At 53.6% G+C, this 23,435-nt stretch overlaps 3 protein-coding genes and 1 non-coding gene across 4 annotated transcripts; 2 read left to right on the forward strand and 2 right to left on the reverse strand.

Moving 5' to 3' along the window:
• The first annotated feature begins 1,576 nt into the window (after positions 1–1,576).
• Positions 1,577–3,182, forward strand: LOC117055293 (beta-1,3-galactosyltransferase 5-like). The gene has a single exon (XM_033164754.1). It carries the CDS (start codon positions 1,664–1,666, stop codon positions 2,687–2,689), a length of 1,026 nt encoding a protein of 341 aa, XP_033020645.1. The 5' UTR covers positions 1,577–1,663; the 3' UTR covers positions 2,690–3,182.
• Positions 3,183–3,955: 773 nt separating this feature from the next.
• Positions 3,956–9,409, reverse strand: LOC117055210. The gene is made up of 5 exons (XM_033164619.1): positions 9,295–9,409; positions 7,436–7,807; positions 6,070–6,219; positions 5,035–5,184; positions 3,956–4,474 (listed from the first exon to the last, which is right to left on the reverse strand). Exons 2-5 carry the CDS (start codon positions 7,779–7,781, stop codon positions 4,131–4,133), a joined length of 990 nt encoding a protein of 329 aa, XP_033020510.1. The 5' UTR covers positions 7,782–7,807; positions 9,295–9,409; the 3' UTR covers positions 3,956–4,130.
• Positions 9,410–14,259: 4,850 nt separating this feature from the next.
• LOC117055247 (B-cell differentiation antigen CD72-like) lies at positions 14,260–22,210 on the forward strand. Its single transcript, XM_033164689.1, has 4 exons — positions 14,260–14,488; positions 14,924–15,013; positions 15,691–15,993; positions 22,158–22,210. Exons 1-4 carry the CDS (start codon positions 14,260–14,262, stop codon positions 22,208–22,210), a joined length of 675 nt encoding a protein of 224 aa, XP_033020580.1.
• LOC117055370 lies at positions 14,553–14,659 on the reverse strand. The gene has a single exon (XR_004427625.1). It is a non-coding gene; the product is annotated as a U6 spliceosomal RNA (small nuclear RNA).
• Positions 22,211–23,435: the final 1,225 nt, after the last annotated feature.

Here is a 23,435-nt window from a genome sequence, read left to right on the forward strand (position 1 = left end):
ATCCCTGTCGCTTTCCGATTGGGCGGAATTCCCGCGAGGCGCCCCTCCCTCTCCTCTTCCCGATTGGTCTCTCGCAAGAGCTCCGCGGCAGCTATTGGCCAAACACCCATCCATCCGGGCCTCGACGGGAGCGCCAGCCCAGCCACGGGCCTCTCTCTACCTTCGGAAGCGAGTGGGCGGCACCACCTTTTCGTTGCCGGGGCAACCAGGTGCGCCGGGGGAGGAGCAAACGCGCCCCCCCCGAAAGGCTCCGCCCACCTACCCTCTCTCGTAAGAACTCCAAGCTCCGCCCTCCTGGGCGTCGAGATAGACTGCCTCTGCAGCTGGAGGCTCAATGGGAGCCCCAGAAGGGTGTGGCTGCTGGGTCAGGGCCGGGGGCCAAGTAGATGCCCCCAGGGGGAAGCCCCCAGGCAGGATCCCAGCCCCAGAGCCCCCTCCCCTCCCAGGCTGTGGTAGCCAAAGGTCAGGGGCCGTCCTCTGAACTTGATGTGGTGGGAAGGAAGTGTCCCCCAGGCATGAAGGGGTCCTCAGGGCAACCTGGACCTTCCTGTGGGTGTCCTGGTACAATGTTAGAAGCAGTGCCGTATTTATGTCTAAGCTAAACACTCTCTAGGGGGGGCCCAAAAAAATTAAAGGGGGAAAAAACTGGATGTACATTTCCAAAATAAGATATATTAATATACTTCTTCTCAATTGTATTTCAGTTCAACAATTACTTTGATAAAATACATATTTTGTTATGTGTAAATGGCTTTAGATACCTACTAGGTCCATAAATTGCCATATAGCATATATTCAACACAAAAAACAGCAACGATTTGTTGTTGACAAAGGACAGCTGGATATAGAAAGGGCCCCATTACCTTCAGGAGCTGAGGGCCGCATCCAACCTCGATCCGGCCCTGGTTAGAAGAGCCCTCTGAATCAAGGCAAAGGGGTCCCATCGGGTCCAGCACCCTGTTCTCACAGCGGCCAAGCAGATGCAGTCATGGGATAATCCGGAGGCAGGAATCGAGCACAAGAACAGCCTCTTCCCTCCTGGGGTTACCAGAAGAATTCTGGAATTCCCTCTCCTCCTCCAGGAATTTGGCCCATCCTCTCTTCAAGCCATCCAATTTGGGGGCCGCCCCTGCCTCCTGCAGGAGGGAGTTCCATAGTTTGACTAGGCGCTGTGCAAAGCCGTATCCCTCCTCCCAGCGCACACTCGTGAGATTTGCCTTTTTTCTTTTGCTTAGGAGGAGCAGGACTGGCCAAGGCCGGGAGCATCAAGAACCATCACGGATCTGCCGCCCAGCCACTGCGAATCTTCCAAAGACAGCAGAGTCCCCACGTCCCGCCCCCTGCCCCCCCCAGAGCGTCCTTCCTGTTTGCCCTCCATCCGGGCAGCCGAAATGAAGGGCCTGCAGGTGGCCTTTTGGAGAGCCCCCTCTCGCCCTGCCTGTGGCTCTCCAATCCCCCTTTGGCCTTGGCTGCCATAGTCAGAGGCCGGGTGGCGCTTGGCCTCGGCCCCTGCACATCTCCTCCCCACTGTCTCCCTCTCACAGCTGCCCTTTGGCCGGTCGGCCTGCATCCAACAGGCGAGAGAGCAAAGGCCAGCACTCCTGCCCAGCTGTGTCTCCTTGCCGCAAGCGACAGGATGTGACCAGAGGCTGCCGGGACTGCCATGCACCGCTCCCCATGGCCCCGAGGCGCCCCTGGGGCTCAAAGGGTCTGGTCTGCCTGTCTCCTCCTCTCCTCCATCCCATTCTGGTGCCTCCTGCTCCTGCCTGATGGTGCCCAGAAGCTGCGCTGGGCCTCCAGACCTTTCTTTGCTGCCTGGCAGGAGCCCCCCCAGAGGACCCACTCCGCAGCCGGAAATTCAGCCCACCAGGGTGTGGACTTTGGGCCTCTGCAGCCACACTGTGAGCCTGGACAGGTGCTCTTAATCCTCGTGACGTCGGCCCCAGGAAACGCAGCCTCCCGGCAGGTGATCAGGCGGACCTGGGCTGCGCGAGAGAAGCCCCCGCCTTACCAGTGGCAGGTCGTGTTCCTGATAGGCCAGAGCCCAGGCGAGGGGGCCTCCCGGCAGATCCGGCAAGAGCAGGAGGACTTTGGGGATGTCCTGGTCGGGAATTACCTGGACACCTACCGCAACCTCACCCTGAAGGTCCTGCATGGCGTGCGGTGGGCCCTCAGCCGGTGCCGGCCCAGCTACCTCCTCAAGACGGACGACGACTGCTTTGTCAACACCGAGCGGCTGCCGGAGTTCCTGGCCAGGCAAAACCCCCTCCGGACCGGCCTCTATGCAGGATCCGTCTTTGCCCGGGAGAAGCGGAAAGTCATCCGGCATCCCTCCAGCAAGTGGTACGTGCCAAGGGAAGCCTATTCCCCGGAAGAATACCCGCCGTACGCCAGCGGCATTGGCTATGTCCTGTCCCTGGACGCAGCCGCGAGGGTCCTGCGGGCGGCCGAGAGCGTCCCCATCATCCCAGTGGAAGACGCCTACGTGGGCATCTTGGCTCAGCGGGCAGGGCTGCGGCCAAAGTCCAGCGCCCGCTTTGCCAAGCAGAACGCCAGGTGGCGAGTGTGCAACTTCCGCTATCTGATGGTGGTCCACAGCCTCGGTGCGCCAGAGCAGGAGCTGGCCACGCGGAGAATGCGGGAAGCCCGGCACGCCTGCAGAGACAGGCCGGAGGTCACCAGGTGGTGAGCTGGAGAACGCAGCATTGTGGGGGGGGGGCTTGCCCTCCTGCTGCTCCGAGTGCGGATCGCACCAAGAGCCTAGCACTGTCCTCCTCAGGCTCCTTCCCCAACACCAACCTCCAGCTAGAGAAAGCAAGTCCTGCTAGCATTTTTGGCGGAAAGGTGGGATATAAAGGAAACAAACAATCTTCTGTAGGCCCAGCAGAGCCTGGATGTGCCAAGAGCGTCTTGGCAAAAACAGGGAGCCCCAGGAAGAAACGAGGCTCCACCTTCAAGGCTGCCAGGCACCCTTGGCCCAACACGGCCCACTCTGACCGGCAGCAGCTCTCCTACATCCCAGGCAGAGGGAGGGCTTTGTCACTGGACTTGAACCTGGAGGATGTGATCCAGCACTGGGTGTTTTGTGCCTGTTCCAGCAGCCGGAATGAGGACTGCAAAGCCCGCAGGAAACTCTGCAGCGGCCAGGCAAAACACCCTCCCCTCATACGTATAGTGGCGCTTCAGGGAGCAGGGGGGGTGGCTGTGTTGTCAGGAGCCACTCAGGCGCCCCCCCCCCCCCCGACCTCCGGGCATGTGAGAGAGGGACTGCGAGGCACTGAACAGCTGCCATTCCCGCATTTTAGCTGCAATTCCTACAATGCAGAGGTTGGACTAAATGAGCCTTTGAGTCCTTTCCCAAACTACAGTTTTGAGATTCTACTAACAGGCATTATTTGCAACACATCCTAATCCTAACCCTAATCCTAATCAACAACTAATCCTAATATTACTCATTAGGATTACTAATTTCAACTAGAAACTCATCTCAGCTCCTCCGCCCAGCTGTGGTTTCTAATGTGTAAAGTGGTGCTTTTTGGGTGGAAGGGGAGGAGGACACCCCCCCCCCCCGGCCTGGAACAGTCAGCTCAGCTTGTTGGTGCTGCAAGCTGGAAATGAATGGGGCAGGCAAGATATTCCCCGGAGGGTTGCTTCCTCCTTGCTGTCTGCCTTTTATCTCCTTCAAGGCGGAGGACTTTGCAGCAATCAGCTTCTGTTCAGAAACGGTTCTGCTTCTTGTGTGGAATAGGCCTGTGTCACAGCACTTCAGACTATAGGCAAAGGCTTGCAAAACTGAAGTAAAAGCAATCAATAAACAAATAAATCCCTGCATGTTGAAAGCTAGGATGTCAAGGAGAAGAGAAGACCAGCATGTCCCTCCCAAACATGCCAGGATATTCTCAGCCCTCCATTTCTGATGTTTCTGCACAGGAAAGAGGCATAATACATTTCCTCGTTTTTAAATTTTATTGAAAAAATAAATTTTTACAAAAGTCTGGAGGCTTTTCTCTAAGGATACAAACACTGACCTTGGGAAATGCCCGCTCTCGGCACAGAGGGGCAAATGGAGTCCCTCGCGCTGCCCCTGCCCAACTCTGATGGAGTATCAAAACTTGGGAGAGAGCAGTGGCTCAGGGTGGGGCCAAGCCGTGAGGTCGGAAGCCGGTGGCAGGGAGCAGCCAAGCTTCTTCCTTGAGAAGGGGAGAGGCAGATGGGGCCCCCGGGGAACAGGGCTGGGATGGGCCTCCGTGGAGAGGGGTGCGGATGCCGTACGGATCGGCAGAGTGCGCGTGGCTCTGGAGCAGCAACTCGTGCAGAGTCTCGCCCACCTGCACCAGGTTGTCCGAGATGACGTGCAGGTGGGAGACTGTGTCGCTGGCCAAGCTTTCCAGGAGGAGCTGCTGCTGCCGTGATGTGCGCAGGATCTGCACCAGGATCTGCTGCATGCTCTGCAGGAGGCTGACGATGCCGGGCCCTGTGGGGGGAGAGAGGAGGGTCAGGGGGCCAGGGCAGCAGCATCACCCATGGGGGACCTCTCCAAAAACACCGGAGAGTACGGACACATTTTCTGTGGATTTCAGAAGCAGATTTGTAAGCCTGGGGGGGGGGGTCCTATGCCATTTGTAAATGCACATCAGAGAAGGCTAGCAAATTGCCTTGTCCTAAGTGTGTTTCTTCTCAGAAGAAATGGAAAGAAGAGGTTCTGAGCTGAGCATCTGCAGACATGAAAAGTAAATAAGGAACTGCAGCAGTTGTTGGTGGGGCCACCTGGGCCCCAGGCAGTTTATGTACATGACTTCTTCATTTTTCTCACTCACTCCAACAGGACCCCAAAATCTGTAAAAACGACAACGTAAACTTCCTAGATGGGGTTGAAATGCCACACGTCAAATCACACCTTGCCACAGTCGAGGGATTCTGGGAGAATGAGTTGCAGAAGACAAACACAAAAGGGTTCTGACTTGTTCAGTGGTGTCGGGGTGCTTTCAGCCCCACCTGTTTTTGGAGCCCTAAATCCAAAGAAGTGACGCTCACCTTGACCGTCTGGCCCAGAGGGCTGCCCACCGTCCGCTGCCGCCTGTTCCTCTCCTGCAGTCTCGGGTGAGTCCTTCTCTGCAGCGCAGGCTGGCCGGTCCGGGCTCCCTGGCAAGGGCCTCAAGGAGCCCTCACAGGCCGAGGGGGAATCTGCAAGATTCGGCAAAGGGTTCGTGATTCAACTCCTGCAGGCAACCCCTTAAGAGCAGCCTGCTGGATCAGGCCAGGGGCCCATCTAGTTCAGCAACCAGCTGCCCCACTGGGAAAGCCAGAATCAGGACCCCTGCATAAGAGCAACTCTCCCTTCCAGCAAATGGTAGAGTGGTACCTTGGTTCTCAAACACCTTGGAACCCAAACACTGCAAACCTGGAAATAAGTGTTCCAGTTTGCAGACTTTTTTCGGAAGTCGAACATGCTCCGTTTTGAGTGTTACGCTTCTGATTGAGTGCCACACTTCCGTTTTGAGTGTTACGCTAAGGTCTGTCTGCTTTTGCTATTTATTTGGCATTTTTTTGGCTCTTTGTGTGTGTGTGACTGGAACCCAGCTCAGCTACTGATTGATTGATTGATTGATTGATTGTGTGACTGCAGTACATCGTTTATTGCTTTCATTTTATGGATCAATGGTCTCGTTAGATAGTAAAATTCAAGTTAAATTGCTGTTTGGGGGGGATTGTTTTTCAAAGTCTGGAACGGATCATTCCATTTTGCATGACTTTCTATGGGAAAGCGCGCCTTGGTTTTGGAACGCTTTGGTTTTGGAATGGACTTCTGGAATAGATTAAGTTTGAGAACCAAGGTACCGCTGTATTCAGAAGCATTGCAGCCTTGGACCATGGAGGCAGAGCAGAGCCAACACGGCTTAGTGGCCATTGATCGCCCTCTCCTCCTCCATGAGTTTGTCTCATCCTCTCTTAAGGTCATCCAGATTGGTGGCCATCACTGTCTCCAACAGAAGAGCAGATTCTGCTGCCTTGGGAGAAGCCCATGCCTGGGTGTGTTCTCCCCCTCCCTGCTTCCAGCTGCACACCTACCAGCAGCCTGACACGCAGAAGCTGAGCAAGTCAACCGTCTCCCACCACACAGGTCCTGGGCTTTGCTGCCTGCCATCCCTTGTGGCAAGGACCGAGACGGCTTGGCCTCTGGATCGTCCCTATCCTTGTGGGGAGGCAGCTTCCCTAGATCTGGAAGGAAAACGGACTCGTAAGGCAAATCTCACAGGACAGCCATTGGCAACCCAGTCCTCCCATTGGTTTGGACTACAACTCCCATCAGACTCAGCCTGCATGGCCATAGGATGCTGGCGGCAGCAGAGCTCTGCTGCCAGGAGCTGATGGGAGCTGTAGTCCAACACAATAGGAGAAAACCAGGTAACCAAGCAAGACAGCAGTTGACAAGCACAGGTGCGAGCAGCACATTTGATTAGGGTGGGATTTTTTAAAAAAATACACATTTCAACGAAGGAAAGGGGGGAATGACAAGCAAACAAAAAAGGGCAAGGAAGAGGTAAAGAGGCAAAAGAACTTCCACAAGGCCAAAGAGGAGGTTGTTCTTGCAGAGAAAAAGGCCCACGCCATGCTGAGCAGAAGCAGGGCAGATCTGGGGGGCTGAGGGCAGGATAGCCCCTCCTCCTCTCTGCTTGCATGCCACAAAAGCAGCCCCTCATCCCCACGGATCTCACTCCCCCAAAGGTGGCAAGTGGTGCTTGGATGGAGGAAGAACCACAAGACAGAGATAGATGCAAGCAGAAGAAAAAGGCTGGAATGGATCTGCCTTGCTGCCGGGCGCTGGAGTCAATCATCCCACCGCAGCTTCCAGAGACAGATGCAGGTCGCAGCTGAAGATCCATTCCAGCCTTTTTCTTCTGCCCATCTCTCTCCCTCTCTCTCTCTCTCCCCCAGCTTCTGTTGATCCCCATTTTTAAAAAAAGAAAAGCATTAGGCCTTCATACGCCCCACACACCCCATGTGCACCCCTGGGTTGCCAAGCCATTCCCCAAGCACTGGCATTCCCAGTTACCTTAAGATGGGGCCAGTATGTAGAGAAATTTTCAAGGCTTGAGCCACACAGCCCCATCCTTTGCAAATCCAGGGCATTTCTGGTCTCCCTCTTTAAAAAAAAAAGTGTCTCGCCCTCATTCTTGTGGATAAAATGTTTGATTCTATGATTCTATGATTCTAGGTAACGGCACCTGTAGGGAGGCGAGGGGATTTGCTTCTGATGCTGCTCCCCCCCCTCTCCCATCATAAACTGCCCTCCTCTCCCACCACCCACCTCTTTTTGCCACAGTACCTGTTCACATCCCCCAAATCCTGGGCAGTGCAGAGAGGACCAGGGCTTACCTGAAGCCCACCCCAAAGCTGGCTGGGGGGGGGCAGGGGGTAGAGGAGGCTCCCTTACCTGGCAGGCGCCTCTCCCCAAAGACAGGTCGCCCCGCAGCTTCCCAGATCCTCTTCATGGTCTTGTAGTGAGGGGTTGCCTGTGGGGCGGGTCGCCCCCCACCCTGCTGCCTCCGGGTCTCCCACTCGGAGTAGAAGGCCTGCTTGAGGGCCTTCCACTTGGAGCGGCACTGGGCCACGTTGCGGCTGTAGCCGGCCAGGGCCAGCCGGCGGGAGATTTCTCGCCAGAGGGCCTCGTTGGGGCGCGAGGTGGAGGCCATCAGCAGCGTCACCTGCCGGCAGCCTCCGATGAACGCCAGGAGGCAGGCAATCTCCTGCTGGGTCCAGGCACGGCCCCTGGGCATCATTCAGGACGGCTCCGTGGGGTGGGCACCTGCAAGGAAGATGAAAGGAAGGGGCTCACAGGACCAGGGCGGGCAGGGCGGGCAGGGCAGAGCGGGCACCAGGAAGGAGCCAGGTGGGGCAGCAGTCCAGGGTCAGCTGGAAACCAGAGAGCTCTGCTTGGGGGGGGGTGTGCACCTGGCTGCCCTTTGCTGCCACCATCAGGCTCCCTCATGCAGGCAATTATGAGACCCCAGTCAGCTGCAAGACCTCCTGCCTTGGGCCTCGGATGCCCCTGAACCCCAGACAGCTCCCTCCTCTGGCAGCCTGCCTGCCGCCCTCTTCAGCATCCCTGAATGTGGCTCCTGGACTCCCCCCGCCCCAATTCCCAGTTTCCCACCAAGGTGTCAATACTGAGCCAGCTGGACTCAGCCTCTGACTGGCCCTATGGCCAATTCCCATGTAGGGCCCCAGCTCAGAGGGGGAGCCCTTGCCTGGCGTGCGGAGGGTCTCTGCTGGCATCTCCAGGTGCCCTGTCTGAAACCTGGAAGAGAGCCTCTGCCAGCCCGTGTCAATAATGCTCAGCTGCATGCATGGCCCAGGGCTCTGACTCAGCCCAAGGCCAGCCTCATCTGCCCCTCCATCTGGAGGGAAGGGCACCTGTCTGGCATGCAGAAGGACTCGTTCTGAGCTGGATGGACCAGGGGGCGGCTTCCTCCTCTGTTCCCGCGAGCAGGGGAATAAGCCCTGCCTAGCTGCATAGGGGGATCGCAGTTCATGGAGAGCGGTGCCTGCAATTGCGGAGGAGATTTTCCCCTGCGACTCTATCTAGGGCTACCTTTTCTGCCCACCCGACGCCCGGCCAGGCCTCCTTGCCCCACTTATTGGCCCCTGAAGGGGCTGAAGGCCCGAGGCCGCTTCCTGCAGCCCTTTGTTTTTCCAGAGGGCGCAGCAGCTGGCGGGCACCGCTCTGCACATGCTCAGAGGCCCTCTCTTCTGCAGCGAGCGTGGCTCCCGGGCTCCGTCCGTCCGCCCATCCTCCTTCCCTGTCGCGACCGCAGCTGAGCTTCCTGGCCAAGCGCAAGGCGCGCGCCCGGTGGGGGGGAAGGGAGCGCGATCGTCCCCGCCCGCCGCCCGCCTCTCCCGGCTCCGGCTCGCCTTACCCGCCGCTCCGCTCGGGGTCCGGCTGGCCAGCGGCGGCTCTGCGGATGCCCAGCCGCGCCCGGTCCCTCGCCCGCCCGCCCGCCGGCAGCTGCCCCCGCCCGCGGCGACGAGGCTCGGGGCTCCGCATGGCCGGGCCGGGCGAGGCTGCGCAGGACCAAGGCGCGCGCGGTGGCGACAGCAGTAGCAGCAACGACCCCGCCCGGTCTGTCGGGGGGCTGCACCCGCCGAGCCTCTGCCAGCAAGCAAGCGCGACTGGACCCTTTGCAGGGGGAACCCCTTCGGGGTGCAGCCAGGGGACCCCCTGCCTGCCAGGGCCCCGGAGGCCCCCCCTCTCCCACCCTGGACCCCAACCCTTTTCCTCCCATGCCAACCTACCTGGACCCCGAGGCCGCCCCCGGAGGCAGCCGCGCCTGCGCCCCCTCCGAAGGAAGCTTGGAGAGGGTCCTTCTCCGCGCAGCGCAGCGCTAAACTGCGCAACTCGCTCCCGCGGGAGGCAGCGAAGAAGGCCACCGACCTGGCCTGGGGCATCCCTGGAGCTGGAGGAGGAGGCTGTCTCTGAGCCACAATGGCCGTGCTCTGCCTCCCGGGCCAGAGACAGCGGCGCGTCTGAAGAGCAGTTGCTGGAAACCAGAGGAGAGGAGGCTCCTTGGGGGCATCGATCTGACTGGCCACTGGGTGGACAGGACAGGAGGCTGGACTAGAGGGGCCACTGGCCTGATCCAGCCGCAGACTCTTCCTTCGGCCTCAGGTTCTTGGGGTGGCAAGAAGGGAGGGGTCCTCCTTTTCAGCTGTCTTGCTCCCTGCAGCCCACCTGGCACCAGCTCTGACAAGGCTCCAGAGTGTGTTGAAGAACCAAACCATCTTGGTAGTCAAGATAGCCCCACCATTAATTGGTAGTGGTTGCAGCAATGAGCTCATCTATATTTATATTTATTTGCTTTGATATTCTTTGTTTTTAATATTCTGTTGGGAAACCCAGCCAGATGGGTGGGGTATAAAGAAATTATTATTATTATTATTATTATTATTATTATTATTATTATTATTATTATTATTATTACCTGGCTTTGCCTTTTCTGTGAGCTTGGGGTGCTGGGCTCTGAGTCCAGAAAGATGAGCTACCTGTAGGATTGGGGTATTTGGCACCTGTGACCTCATCTGGTCAGGTGAAGCAATGGGAAGTCCTGGCCAAAGCGATGTCTGCTGCTTTGTGTCTAAAAGAATACCTGCAGATTGACTTGGGTGTGGACAAGCCGCCTCCTGGCTTCTGTGTCCGTCCTGCGCCTGTAAAGTCTGGGAGACCCGGCTGATTTGCTGTAGGCCTGCACCTGGCTGTCTTGAATAAAGCACTAGAACTGATCGCTCCAATGTTTTCACATCCTTTTTTGGTATCCCTGCACCCAACCACTCCCATGAGTCCTCCTTCGGGTCTGCGGTTCAGAATGCCGGGTCTGGCGAAACCCCATTGGGATGTTCTGGAGTCAAGGGGGGACGGGTTCTTTAGCAGAGACCCTGTCATGGTCGCCATGTGTGCTGAACCCCATCCCAAAGCAGAAGCTGTGCATTAAGTGGCGCACACCTGTGCAGCGCATCAGAGACACAGGCCTCGTCAGTCCCCAGAACCATATCTGGTGCCAGCACACACCTTCGTTCCAGCAATTACTCTTGTTGACACAGTGTGATTCCAGCTAGATAGTGACACCCTCCTTGCACTGCATTGCCCCACAAATGAATTGGGTCCCAGAGCACCACTTATGCAGGGGGCACCCACAGATCAAGAGTACAATGCATAGGGAAATGCAGCAAGGCAGCAATTTTTTAAAACTTTTATTTTTTTCCAAACAATATTCTTATACTCACATCATTTTCATTTTCTACATTTCTGGGATTACTTAGATCACCCCCGTTTCCAATTTTCCCTTATTATATTTTTTGCATCTTATTACACTTTTCTAGTCCATTTTATCTCCTTTTTAAAACTCACATTACATTATAAGTGTTACAACAATCCTGCTAACGTTTTTAAGTACAGTGGTACCTTGGTTTGCGAACAGTCTGGTTTGCATACGTTGGATTACTATCATATCAAACCCGGAAGTGCATGTCCCTGTTTGTAAACTTTTTGGATTACAACCCATTTTATTTGGTTAACGAACAAACTTTTTTTGGAGGCCCCATCGGCGAAAGCACGCCTTGGGTTACAACCTGTTTTGGTTTATGAACGGACCTCTGGACTGGATTATGGTTGTAAACCAAGGTAGCACTGTATTTACAGTGGTCTTTAAGGTAGTCTATGAACTTCTTCCACTCTTGACTGAAATTCTTGTCATCTTGGTGCCTGATCTTCACGCTCATCTTTGCCATTTCAGTGTAATGATCCATCATTTTGGTTATCCACCCTTCTTTGGTTGGCACTTCCTCTTCCTTCCACTTCTGGGCACAGCAATGTACGGTAACAATTAGACCTCTGCCTCCTCCCCATATGAACTTACAATACCACAGCTGGCGCACTCAGTGAAAGCGCAGCTAGCAAAGGTTGCAGAGCGTCAGGCGCAGCCGAAAGCAGCCCTCCTTTCCGGAGGAAGCGCCCTCAATGCGTGTGGAAAAGGAGCCCTCGAGCAAACTTCCTGTTTCCAAAGATGCAAAGTTGGGGGCAGGGGAGGACCAGCGCTTATCTGCCAGGCAGTTTTTGCAATCAGGATCCCACTATCTTCCCTTGGAGGTGGGGTTGGGGGGTGTTTTGATCCTGGGGGTGGTGTCTGAAGGCAAAGGAGGCAGCCACCTTTCTGAAACGGAAGCCCTCACACTAGACTGGTGGAGCTCCAATGAAGCTGAACGTTGGAAGGTTCAGGACAGACGAAAGAAAGAAAGACCGTCTTCGCGCAGCGCAGTTCAACTCCCGAACCCCCAGGAGGCAGAGATGGCTTTAGAAGAGGACGAGACAAATCCGTGGAGGGGGAGAGGGCTCCGTCCATGGCTCCCAGCCACAATGGTCACAACCGGGGGCAGCAGCGCTTCCATATCCCAGTTGCTGGAAGCCATAGGAAGGGGAAATGTGCTCGACTCCTGCTTGTGGATTTCCCATAAGAGGCATCTGGTTGGCCACTGGGGGGCAGGATGCTGGCCAGGATGGGGCGCTGGCCTGATCCAGCTGCAGGCTCTTCTTATCTTCAGATTTGTTTCTGGCAGCGCCTGCCAGGGAACCACATCTGCATTGCCTTGGGCTCCGTGATGGAAGGGGGGGGGAATAGGAATGAGAGAAAGTAACAAAGGGAAGGAAAACAAACCCCTGAGGGGGAAGGTAACAACATTTCCCTACCCTAGTGCTTGCAGGGGACTAAATGTCCGGGGGGGGGGGGAGAGAGACATCCATTCCATAAGAAGAAGAGTTTAGATTTGATATCCCGCTTTATCACTACCCGAAGGAGTCTCAAAGCGGCTAACATTCTCCTTTCCCTTCCTCCCTGTTATGTACTGAGCTGAATCCTAGAGCAATAGGATCCAGAATGCAGCAGTCTGATTAGTTCGCAGGAGCCATCCAATCCAGCTCCAGGTGGAAATGAATCAGCGACCTGATTGGCCTGCAAGAGCAGCCAATTAGGCTCCTGGAGGAAGTGAATCCTCAACCTGATTGGCCTACAGGAGTAGCCTGGAATTAGGCAATCACATGGGGCCCATTGTGTAAATAATGTATATATAGCAGACGTTTTGGGGAAAGATTCATTCATTGCTACTATGAGCTGAATAAAGAACATGAAATTCACACTTGACTCTGAGCATATTTCACTCCCCCACAACAAACACTCTGTGAGGGGAGTGGGGCTGAGAGACTTCAGAGAAGTGGGACTAGCCCAAGGTCACCCAACAGCTGCATGTGGAGGAGCGGAGACGCGAACCCGGTTCCCCAGATTACGAGTCTACCGCTCTTAACCACTACACCACACTGGCTCAAGCCTTTGATGGGGGATGGACTGCAGGCATAACCATTTTGGTTATTAAAAAAAAAAATCATGCCACATGTTGCATTCAATTTTTTAAGTTCCTTTGACAACTAATAAGTTGAATTAATAATAATACAGTGGTACCTCGCAAGACGAATGCCTCGCTAGACGAAAAACTCGCTAGACGAAAGGCATTCGCTAACAAAAGGGTGCTTCGCAAGACGAATTTCCCTATGGGCGCGACTCGCAAAATGAAAACATTTTGCTTTTTTTGGTTTTTTCCCCTCGTAAAGCCGTGCTTCCTCCGTCCGTGCTTCGCAAGACGAAATTTTCGCTATATGACAGCACTCGCGGAACGAATTAATTTCGTCTTGCGAGGCACCACTGTACCATATAGCTACTATCATAGGAAACATAGAATTTCAGAATTGGAAGGGACCCCAAGAACCGTAGCCCAGCCCAGGAATCGCACCTAAAGCACCCCTGACAGATGCCCAAGGTTTGAAATATTGTTGTGTACCAAAGCAGCCATGGCCACCAACAAATGCAACCAAGTTGGGGAAGGAAGCAGCTGAGAAAGAGGAAGCCTCACATTCTCTGCAACGCTCTGATGCACCGAGGGGGCCTGCATCCACCTTGCAGGGAGAGGGAGGAACAGAGAGAGGAGACTTTGACTTTGCATGCCAAATAGAGGAGACACCATGTGCTGGAGGAAGTCTAGTGCTTGCGGTTGCTTGACAGACCTTATCAGATTCCAGTTTCTTTCGCTTACCATCAATTTCATCTTTTTTGAAGACAGCCCAGGAGCTCCCAGCCAGCTAGGCATCTCCCTTTGCCATCAGGGTGTGACCTATGCAGACGTGCGGTTCCTGAGGACCCCTCCAGAGAGAAGCCAGGAGAAAGGTACATGGAACCAACTGGACCAGATCTGGATGCACCCCTCGGCTCCTATTCCAGACCCCAGTGAGGGAGAGATGACCTATGAAAACCTCCAGGGCTCCCACCACCAGTAGCAAACCGGGTGGGCTGGGAGGGGACAGGGCCTGGATCCACAGGGGAGGCAGCAGTGGGGGGGGGGCAAGTTCTGCTGACAGGGCAACAGGCCCTGCAGGGGAAGCCCCTTCCCTCCGCCTGCAACACTGACTGGCCCGATTCGGGGAAAGAGGAAGCCTCACATTCTCTGCAACGCTCTGATGCTCCCCTGTGCACCGAGGGATCCGTGCAGCTGGCCTGGGTCCCTGGAGGGGGTTGCAGGGGAGGAGGAGGTCTCTCTGACTTCACTTTCTTTAATTCACCGCCACTTTCCTCTTTTTTCGGCAAAGAGCACAGGAGTTCCCAAGCAGCCCAGCGTCTCCCATTGCCACAAGTCCAGGTGCAAGAGGACCCCACCCACCCCAGGATGTCACAGGATGTGACCTACGCTGACCTGCGGTTCGTGAGGGCCCCTCCGGAGAAGAGCCAGGAGAAAGGTACACAGAGCCAACTGGACCAGATCCGGATGCCCCCCTCCGTGCCTCACCCCTTGTCTCCTCTTCCAGACCCCAGCGAGGGAGAGCTGACCTATGAGAACATCCAGGGCCCCCCTTGCCAGGAGGAGAGGACTCCCACCCCCACAGAGGGTACAAAAGGTGAGTGTCGGCCAGCTCCTAACCCACCTGGATCCCCCACCTGCGATGAGGAGGAGGATTTTTTTAAAAAATGGAACACTTCACGAATTTGGGTGTCATCCTTGTGCAGGGGCCATGCTAATCTTCTGTGTATCGTTCCAATTTTAGTTGATATGCTGCCGAAGTGAGCACAGGAGGAGGAGGATTTGGGGGCATTTGGGCCCATTACTTATCTCTGCAGAGGAGGGGCCACCCACAGAGGGAAAGGAGCCTGTTCCTTCCACACAAATGAGATTGGCCACGAATGCAGCAAAGCATGCTGGGCCCTGACAGGGACTTGGGGGCCGCATTCAGTTCCCTATCTCCACACAGCCCTCCCCTAGGATCAGCCTTCCTTTGAGGGCTGACCCCGTCCCACAGGAACCGCACACTAACCCCAGGGAGTTTCTCTTCCAGAGTCAGACCGTCGGACCTGGTACGCCATCCTGGCATTGTTGGCTGCCTGCCTCTTCCTTCTCTCCACTGCCATAGGACTGGGGGTCCGATGTGAGTAGCGGGTGCCCCCTGCCCGAGCCCACTGAGCTGACAAATGGGGGAGGGTGGAAAGCACCTTTGGGTGTTGCAGGCATTGGATGCAGAGCTTTCCCTCAGAGACAGACTGGGCTCAGAGACAGACTGCCTGGCACCCTGCAGGGAGAGGGCCTTCTCGGTGGTGGTGCCCCTCCTGTGGAACGCCCTCCCGTCAGGTGTCAAGGAAAGAAACAACTATCTGACTTTAGGAAGACATCTGAAGGCAGCCCTGTTTAGGGAAGTTTTTAAAGTTTGATGTTTTATTCTGCTTCTAATATTTTGTTGGGAGCTACCCAGAGTGGCTGGGAAAACCCAGCCAGATGGGCAGGGTGTAAATAAAAATTATTATTATTATTATTATTATTATTATTATTGACTCCAGTTCCCTTCAGCCCTGGCCAGCATGCCCAGTGGTCAGGGTCAAGGGGAGCTGGAGCCCCACAACATCAGGAGCACACCCCTGATGTAGGAAACATTTGTATAATACATAAGACATGCATAGCCTGTGTTTGCATATCTCTGAGCAGCAGTTCCATTGGGCCAAGCCAGCCTGTGTGTGCCCCCATCCAACAGAGGCTGGCTCCCCTCTGCCACGCTGCCTGCCTGGCCCCTGAAGGTCCCTCTGTCATGTCGCCCCTGATTGTGCTCTGCAGACTGGCAGGTCTTACAGCAGCTGCAGCAGGCAAATGAAGGTGGCAGCACCCTGGAACGGAGAATTGGCTCCCAGGAGGGCAGCCTGGCCCAGACCCGGGTCCAGCTGGAAGAGGCCAAGGAGGAGCTCCACTCCACCAACGGGACCCTCTGGAATTGCTGGGCTGCTGGGAACAGGACACAGGGGCGGCTGAGGGAAGCCAACGAGAGCCTGATGCGCACGCAGCAGGAAAAGGATGCAGTTCAGCAACAACTGGACCAGACCATGAAGAGTTTGGAGGAAGCCGAATCTTGCCAAGTGATTGGTATGTCCATTTCACTCTGCTCAGGAGGCTGGCAGGGCACCCCTTGTGTCCTACTGCATCACCTGCCCCTGCGGTGGTGGACTTGGCTGAGAAGCTCATAGGTGCCCCGTTTGGCAAGAGCTCAAAGTCTGGCCTACATTTTACTTTCATCCTCCTCCTCCATCCAGTTTTCCTTTAATGATAGTAGATGAATTTGCCATCCATGTCTTTCCTAAATTCCAGCTGCAATCCTTTGCACTCTTGCTCTGCTGAACATGATAAAGCCTGATTCAGAGTAAAGACAGCTGCAGGGACGTGGGCGCAGGCAGAATTTTTGTTAGGGGGGCAGAACCGACCTGATTGGTCAGCTAGTTAAGTCTTGCTATTGTTTTACTTGATCTAGGGAAGAAGCTGCCCCACCTTGGCCCTGCCCACAGCTGGGTCGGAGGTACCACATGGCACAGCCTTGAGTTCCCTGGAAGAAGGGAAGGGTTTTAAAAAACCTCACTAGCACATGAGGAGAATCCGGCTACTCTCTGTACGCTTTGGCTGCAACTCCCTCCATTATGTGCAGAAGAATGCAAGTCCCAACCCTCCCTCCGGGTTAGATCCAAGCACCTGGGGGAAACAGAACAGGAAGGAAGGGCCTGGAAGGCGAGATGAGCGCCACAGCTCATAATCACCTTTGACTGGACCTAACCGTCCAGGGGACCTTTACCTTTTACCTTTTTACCTGTCCCCATAGCCCATCCTTTGTGGACACAACAATTCATGTCATCCACACAGGTGGAAAGAATGTGGCAACAGGGCAACTTTTCTTGTGTGCATCTGTCTGCACTCAGGTCCGTCCTATCTGTCTCTGCTCAGTGACTGACATGGTCTGAACTGGGCCCAACACAGGTGCTTTTTGGAAGCCAGTTTGGTGTAGTGGTTAAGAGCGGCAGACTCGTAATCTGGGGAACCGGGTTCGTGTCTCCACTCCTCCACATGCAGCTGCTGGGTGACCTTGGGCTAGTCACACTTCTCTGAAGTCTCTCAGCCCCACTCACCTCACAGATTGTTTGTTGTGGGGGAGGAAGGGAAAGGAGAATGTTAGCCGCTTTGAGACTCCTTCAGGTAGTGAAAAGCGGGATATCAAATCCAAACTCTTCTTCTTCTTCTTCTTCTTCTTGTCTCTGGATTGGCAACATCCACCTCCTCTCCCTCATAGACTCTCGGCTCATGGACTGGGGACAGATCTGGGTCCCACTGGAGAGGGTCCCACCCTAAGCCGGCCTGAGACCACTTTCCCTTGACCTTCTCTTGCCTTCCTTAGGCTGTTGTCCCCATGGATGGAATCTCTTCAGGTGGAAATGCCTGTGGATTTCAAGCGACACAAAGAGTTGGGAAGATAGCAAGAAAGCCTGTGAGGGCATACCATCTCAGCTTCTTGTTTTAAAGCCCTGGACTGCAGAACAGCTATGGGGTGCCACATTCATTGATAAGGTAATAACTTTGGGGTGCAAATGCCTCAGACTTTAAGGATTGGTGCTGGGGAGTCAGGTCCAGAGTCTAACAGATCATGAAGAAATATCCACCAGGACAGGGAGCAAAGGGAAAGAGAGAACCCCTTGATTTCTCAGTGCTCTTGCAAAAGAAACACCATAGAACTGCTGGGGATTCAGTGGGTCACTCTAGCCCCATATGTAGATTGCAAAGGAGAATGTGCCCAGGAGAAGAAGAAGCTGTGAGTATTTCTGGTCAATATACATAGCCTCCAGTGGGCCTTGGGGAATGGACCATTCCGGACTGAATTTTGTGTGTTCTCAAGCCACAGGAAGCCCAAGAGGGTTTAGATTTCATACTTCTGAACTTTTGGGGGAAGGGGGGGGTATATTTTCGGAGGCTTTGTATACTGACAAGGGAATGTATTGTCATGAGTTCAGGGGTGCCCGACTCCTCTAAATTCCAGGATCCAGTAAGTGTTAGAATTTAATCAAGCCTCCTGAAGCCCTGGAACCAGCAAGGGTTAAAACCTAGGTTAGCTGAGCAAAGGAGGGGGTTCTGGGCCAGACGGCAAATGGGTGAGGCCTCTCCTGCAGCTCTTAGATAGTTAGAAGGACAAAAGCAAGAGTTGAGAGTTGGCTGCAATCAGAGGGCCTCCAAAGCCAGGAGAGACCATGGACAAGAAACTCAAAGAGTTTGCTTTTCACCACCTTTTGGTCTCCACTAGTGAACTTTCTCTCCAGCAGTCAGGTCTGCTCTGCTCCCCCCCCCCCCATCATCAGTCCATCTGCCTGCCTGCCTGCCTCCCTCCCTGCGCTCCCTGCTTTCCCTTCTGCCTCCTCCCTTCCCTTCCCTTCCCTTCCCTTCCCTTCCCTTCCCTTCCCTTCCCTTCCCTTCCCTTCCTTCTTCCTCCTCCCTCCTCCCTCCTCCCTCGTCCCTCCTCCTGAAACTCTTGTCCACTCTCTCCATCTGTCAGGCATCCAGGAATCCGACCCCCCCCTCCCACAGCCTGGGATAGAAAGACAGGGAAAGCTCTTACCAAAGTCTTTTATTCAATATTCAGAGAGAGGCTTAGAAAGGCAGCCTCTTGGAGTAATAGCGTTGCTTGGACTAATCTCCCCCCTTTCCCTTCTCAATCGCCAACAGCACCCCCCCCTTTAAGGCCCCTTGTCTCTTAGCTCTTTGCTCTCCTACTTTCAGTGCTCGCCGGGTTCTGGGAGAAGTGGGGTCTGGAATGCTTTCTAGTGATAACGTGTCAGCCAGCTGCTGTGGCTCTGCTTCTCCCACCCCCCTCCCATTATTTCCCAGCTCTGCCCCTCTTCTGTCTCAGAGCTGTGACCTTCTGCAAGCCACTGTTGTAAATCTATACTGTCTTTCGGGGGGGGGGTCTCCACCATTCCTCCTCAGTCCAGTCCCTGACACCATCTTTCTTCCCTCTGAGCCCCTCTGGGTGCTCTGCTCACCCTTCAAATAACACCACCGACCCAAGGGGGAGCTGCCCAGGCACCTACAGGAGCTCGCATGTCTTGCTTGACCACCCAGAGCAGTGAAGGAGCAGTTCAAGGAGCGCATGGGTGGGCTCCTAGCCACTCGGAGTCAGAGTGCAGAGGCACAATTTCCGCATTCCCTTGGGCCTGTGCCCTGGGCAGGGGTCAATCTGGTCCCTCCCCAGGAATGCCCCTGGCTGCAGTGTGACCTGGAAGTAAAGCTGCAGGGTGGAAAGCCAGAGAGGCAGCTCACAATGGAATCCAAGGCAGCTGCGAACCCCTTCATCATAGGCTCAGCTTGTATATTATTAGAGGTGACAGACCATAACTGCTTCCCAAAGTGTCTAGCAGAGTTTCCCTGGTGGCAGATGACAAGAGCTGTAGCCACACTCGAATGCACGGTCAAGAATTACTTTATGCAAGCATTTGGTTATACAAGCATTTTCAGTTACTACTATCTACAAACTATTTACAGTCCTTCTTCCTCTCTTTGGCATGGTATACTTTCAGTCTAGTAGTAAACAGTCCTGATCCCGCAAACTCATAGTATCAGCAGCACACTTCACCATACATCCAAACTAGCTGTAAGCATGTGTACTAACAGTGTATGTGTTGTTCTCCTTGTGCCTCACATTGCAATCTCAACTTCCTCCTTTTTAATTGCATCTCCAGCTGACACCAATTAAGCTTGGAGTGCCACTCCCACACATTGAAGAAACTTCTGGAGTGCTTTTTTTAAAGTTTCCAGGAACTATTAATTTGTTTTGTGAAGAATGTATTCCTAACACATTTATGTGCACTGCACCATAGTCTCCTCTGTGCCTCATTTCCAAAAGGAAACACAAAGCCTGGGTGAGTGCCTGGAACCCTTGGGTTCTCGCACCGCTCGGAGATTGAGGCTCAGAGATGCAACAGTATACCATGGCTGGAGATAAGATCAGCCGACTCTCCAGTCCCAGACACAGAGCTGGGAAGGGGTATTGTGGCAGATTCTGGGACGGGTGTCCTGTGGACTATTATTAACTGTATTGTTTCTGCATATATGAGCCTCTTAAAAAGGGAGGAAGGAGAGATCCATTGGGAAGGAGGTCCTTAACATTTTATTCTTTCTCCTAGAGTGATCAATACTGGATTGGAATTAGAACCTGGAAAGGCTCTTGGGGTTGGGAATGGGTTGATGGTACAAGCTCTGGAGGGTAAGTAGAAGAGAGACGGTCCCTTTGCTACCCATCAAGTCAGATTTGCTTGGGCTGAACAGAGCAGAGTTCCTCCCGTCAGCCCCCCCCCCCCCGAATCTGCAGCCTGCAGCCTTTTCCCTTCTTTCAGGGCTCATCCCCGCAGAAACACACTCTTTACCAATGAAAACAATTCCGCAGAAAACGCAGGTTGATATTTGCTCAAATTCACTGGTCAAGACTGGGATTTCCTGGGGAAAGTGGCAGGGCAAAAAAGAAAGATGCTCAAACATGGACTGGGGAAGTGTGGGGCAGTGGCTAGAAAGTGTGGGGCCAAAGGGAAGTCTGGCTGAGTCCATGGAGAGTCAAACCACGGTATAAGCACACGGAAGCTGATGGTTTTGGCCATCAGAGCTTTGATTAAATCACACACACACACACACACACACACACACACACACTGCTCCTGCCTGAGGGGAGGGGTTGATGAGTGTGTGATAATTATTATCATTATCATTATTTATTTATTTATTTATTTATTTATTTATTTGTACCCCGCCCATCTGGCTGGGTCTCCCCAGCCACTCTGGGCAGCTTCCATCAAATATCAAAATACATTTAAAATATCAGAGATTAAAAACTTCCCCAAACAGGGCTGCCTTCAGAGCGTTTGTGCATTAGAGGTAGCAAAACTGAAGGCATCTAGGGGTGCAGATCCCACCTCACCCCGGCATCTGATGCAGGGCAGTAGATCTGCTGAATGCTGGGAGCACCGGCACTGCTTATGGTCTACTTATATAGTAACAAATGCACTCCTGGAACTTTTCATCACTGGGGGGGTGGGGGTGGCGCGCCAAGTGTGGGAATGTTCAGGGATGCAGGAGAGGATATATTATTTTATTATATCCTATTCCAACTTGTGTTAACAAGTTCCACAATTTTAGCAGAGTAACATTCCACTTTTAAACTTACACAGTGGATGCGTTGCTCAGGCTCGCTAAAGCCTCTAAAATAAGTTTCCTTCGTAATTTCCCCTTTATTCCCTCCTAAAAGGTAAGACACGACAGAGTCTTCTACAAAAGTATAAAAAGGGTTTACTTACACATCTGTTCACAATAGGATCCCAGAAGGCAGACTTAGCTTAGAAAAGTTAGATACACTTGGAGACTATTCCTTAAGGGAGATAGTTCCTTTGTCCCCTCTATCTTTGGCTAAGCAGGTGATGCTTCGAGGTGTAGTCAAAAGAAGAAGAGAGATGGGGGCCAGTCCTGTGGGTTTTGTTACCTGCACAGGTGAGGCCACACCCACCTCTAGTCACATGTAGAGGAGGTCTGTCCCAGCCCAGGAGAAACAGGAAGTTCCAACTGGCTGGTCCAAACATCCCCTTCTACGTCCACTCTAAGGATGTTGTACTTGACTGCTCCCGTGTTTCACATCCCGCTTCAAGTGCCAATCAATATTTATCCCAGGAGAAACTGAGCCATTTTTGAGGTTTTCTGGAAAGTCTTGTTTTTCCACAGAAGTGTGCCCAACCTATTCAAAACAAAACCTTTCCAGGAAAATAATTTGAAAGCAAAGCAATAACTCAGATACAAATAAGTCAAAATGACCCTGAAGGCTCTGCTCTGCCTCCACGGCTGGAGGCAACAATGCTTCTGAATGCCAGGGGCTGGAAACCACATGAGGGGAGCGTTGCTGTTGTGCTCGGATCCTGCTTTGGAGCTTCCCATTGGGGGCATCCGATTGTCCACTGTGAGACCAGGATGCTGGCCTAGATTTGCCCCTTTTGCCCTGATCTAGCATGTAAATCGGGCAGTGTGTGTGAGAGTGGCTTGGATCAGGCCAAATTTGACCGGTGCCCCCCCACCTGCTGACACCACAGTGATCTCAGGTGACCTTTTTGGGCTGTACTCCCATCATCCTCAGTCAGCATGGATGATGGACAGGGTTGGTGGGAGAAGCCCAGAAACTCAGATAACGGTGAGCGGTGAGGAGGGATTGGGGCTTTTTGCCTTGATTGTCCTCTTTGTCTTTCCAGAACTGAATATATTGGGACTTGTAGAAGTTCTAGCGGCAACTGCGTTCAAATGAGCAAGGGAGCCCTGCAATGGTGTTCCTGTTCAAGAAAAACCAGATACATCTGCGAGAAGAACGCTCAACATTCACAGCCAGTGTGAGCTCAGTAGGGCCAAAGTACGTACAAAGACCCCCGACAGGAAAGGCCTTCTCTGGAGGAGCCAGCATGGCTTCTTCCAGCGATGAACCCCCTCCCCGCCATCAGCCTATTTGTCTCCGGATGAGGCCTAACTTTTCTACTACATACACTGAATGTGTGCCTTGTGCTACTTGTAACAGCCACGGTTCCCCTATCCAAGAATCCTGGGATCCACAGTTTGCTAAGGGTGTGGAGAGACTCCCTTCACAGAGCTACAGTTTCCAACTGTGCTGGCATCCATCTGTCTCGGGAGACCATGGAGGAGTCCGCCTTTCGCCTTTAGGGTGAAGCCAAACTACTGGGGGGTTGCAGTGCCTGCTGTGGCTGCAGAGACCGATATCGGAGAGACATGTGTTGTTGCAGCTGAGGCAGAGGAAGGCATCCAGTTGTGCTGCTGCAGATGCACCAGGGCGTTCCTTCTCTCTGTGGGAATGTTGAGGGTGGCAGGAGAGCATATATTGTTTGTTTATGAATATCCTTCCTAACTTGTGCTAGCAAGTTCCTTTACTTAGCAGAGTGCATTCCCCTTTACACAGCAGAAAACTAGTTGCAAACTCGTGTGAGTTTCTTAAGACAATACACAATTCAGTCTGGCTTGTCCAGATTGAAATGTGTTCTAATATTTTCCTGGTAAGACCCCTTGAATCCCTCCTAACAGAATAAAGACACGGCAGTCTTATTCATAAGCAACAAAAGGAAAGCTTACTCACGATCAGGCAGAGCAGAGTGTGATCCCTGAAGGCAGGCTTTAGGCTTAAAGTTACAAATGTATAAAAACAGGTTTACTCCATATGTTAGCAGTCTGGAAAGATCGCAGGACTGTTATGGAAAAATCCCAGGTGTGGAACTGCCCAGCCACCTGGCCCTTAGGGATAGGCCCACTGGTTTCTGCGGAGTTAAATAAAAGAAGTCCAGCCACTGGAGCAAGGACAAGACAGGGTTTATTGCGCAATAGGTTACAGTCAAACTGCACCCCCAGAACAGTGTTACAAGAACTTTTAAAAACCCCTATCATATCCCAGAATACAGTTTGAAAACATCATTATTACATCATCACTACATCACTAAAGGGAAGGGTTATACATGATTTACATATAGGAA

The sequence above is a fragment of the Lacerta agilis genome, chromosome 11 (genome assembly GCF_009819535.1).
Source record: "Lacerta agilis isolate rLacAgi1 chromosome 11, rLacAgi1.pri, whole genome shotgun sequence".
NCBI lineage: Eukaryota > Metazoa > Chordata > Lepidosauria > Squamata > Lacertidae > Lacerta > Lacerta agilis.

Bases quoted from the DNA above. Each gene is read 5' to 3' on its own strand.
- LOC117055293 (XM_033164754.1), top strand. From the start codon at position 1,664: ATGCACCGCTCCCCATGGCCCCGAGGCGCCCCTGGGGCTCAAAGGGTC.
- LOC117055210 (XM_033164619.1), bottom strand. From the start codon at position 7,781: ATGATGCCCAGGGGCCGTGCCTGGACCCAGCAGGAGATTGCCTGCCTC. The intron at 5,185-6,069 runs GTAGGTGTGCAG...CGAATCTTGCAG, and splicing joins TTCTGCGTGTCAGGCTGCTG to ATTCCCCCTCGGCCTGTGAG. The intron at 4,475-5,034 runs GTGAGCGTCACT...CTCCCCCCACAG, and splicing joins CTCTGGGCCAGACGGTCAAG to GGCCCGGCATCGTCAGCCTC.
- LOC117055247 (XM_033164689.1), top strand. From the start codon at position 14,260: ATGTCACAGGATGTGACCTACGCTGACCTGCGGTTCGTGAGGGCCCCT. The intron at 15,014-15,690 runs GTGAGTAGCGGG...TGTGCTCTGCAG, and splicing joins CATAGGACTGGGGGTCCGAT to ACTGGCAGGTCTTACAGCAG. The intron at 15,994-22,157 runs GTATGTCCATTT...TTGTCTTTCCAG, and splicing joins CGAATCTTGCCAAGTGATTG to AACTGAATATATTGGGACTT.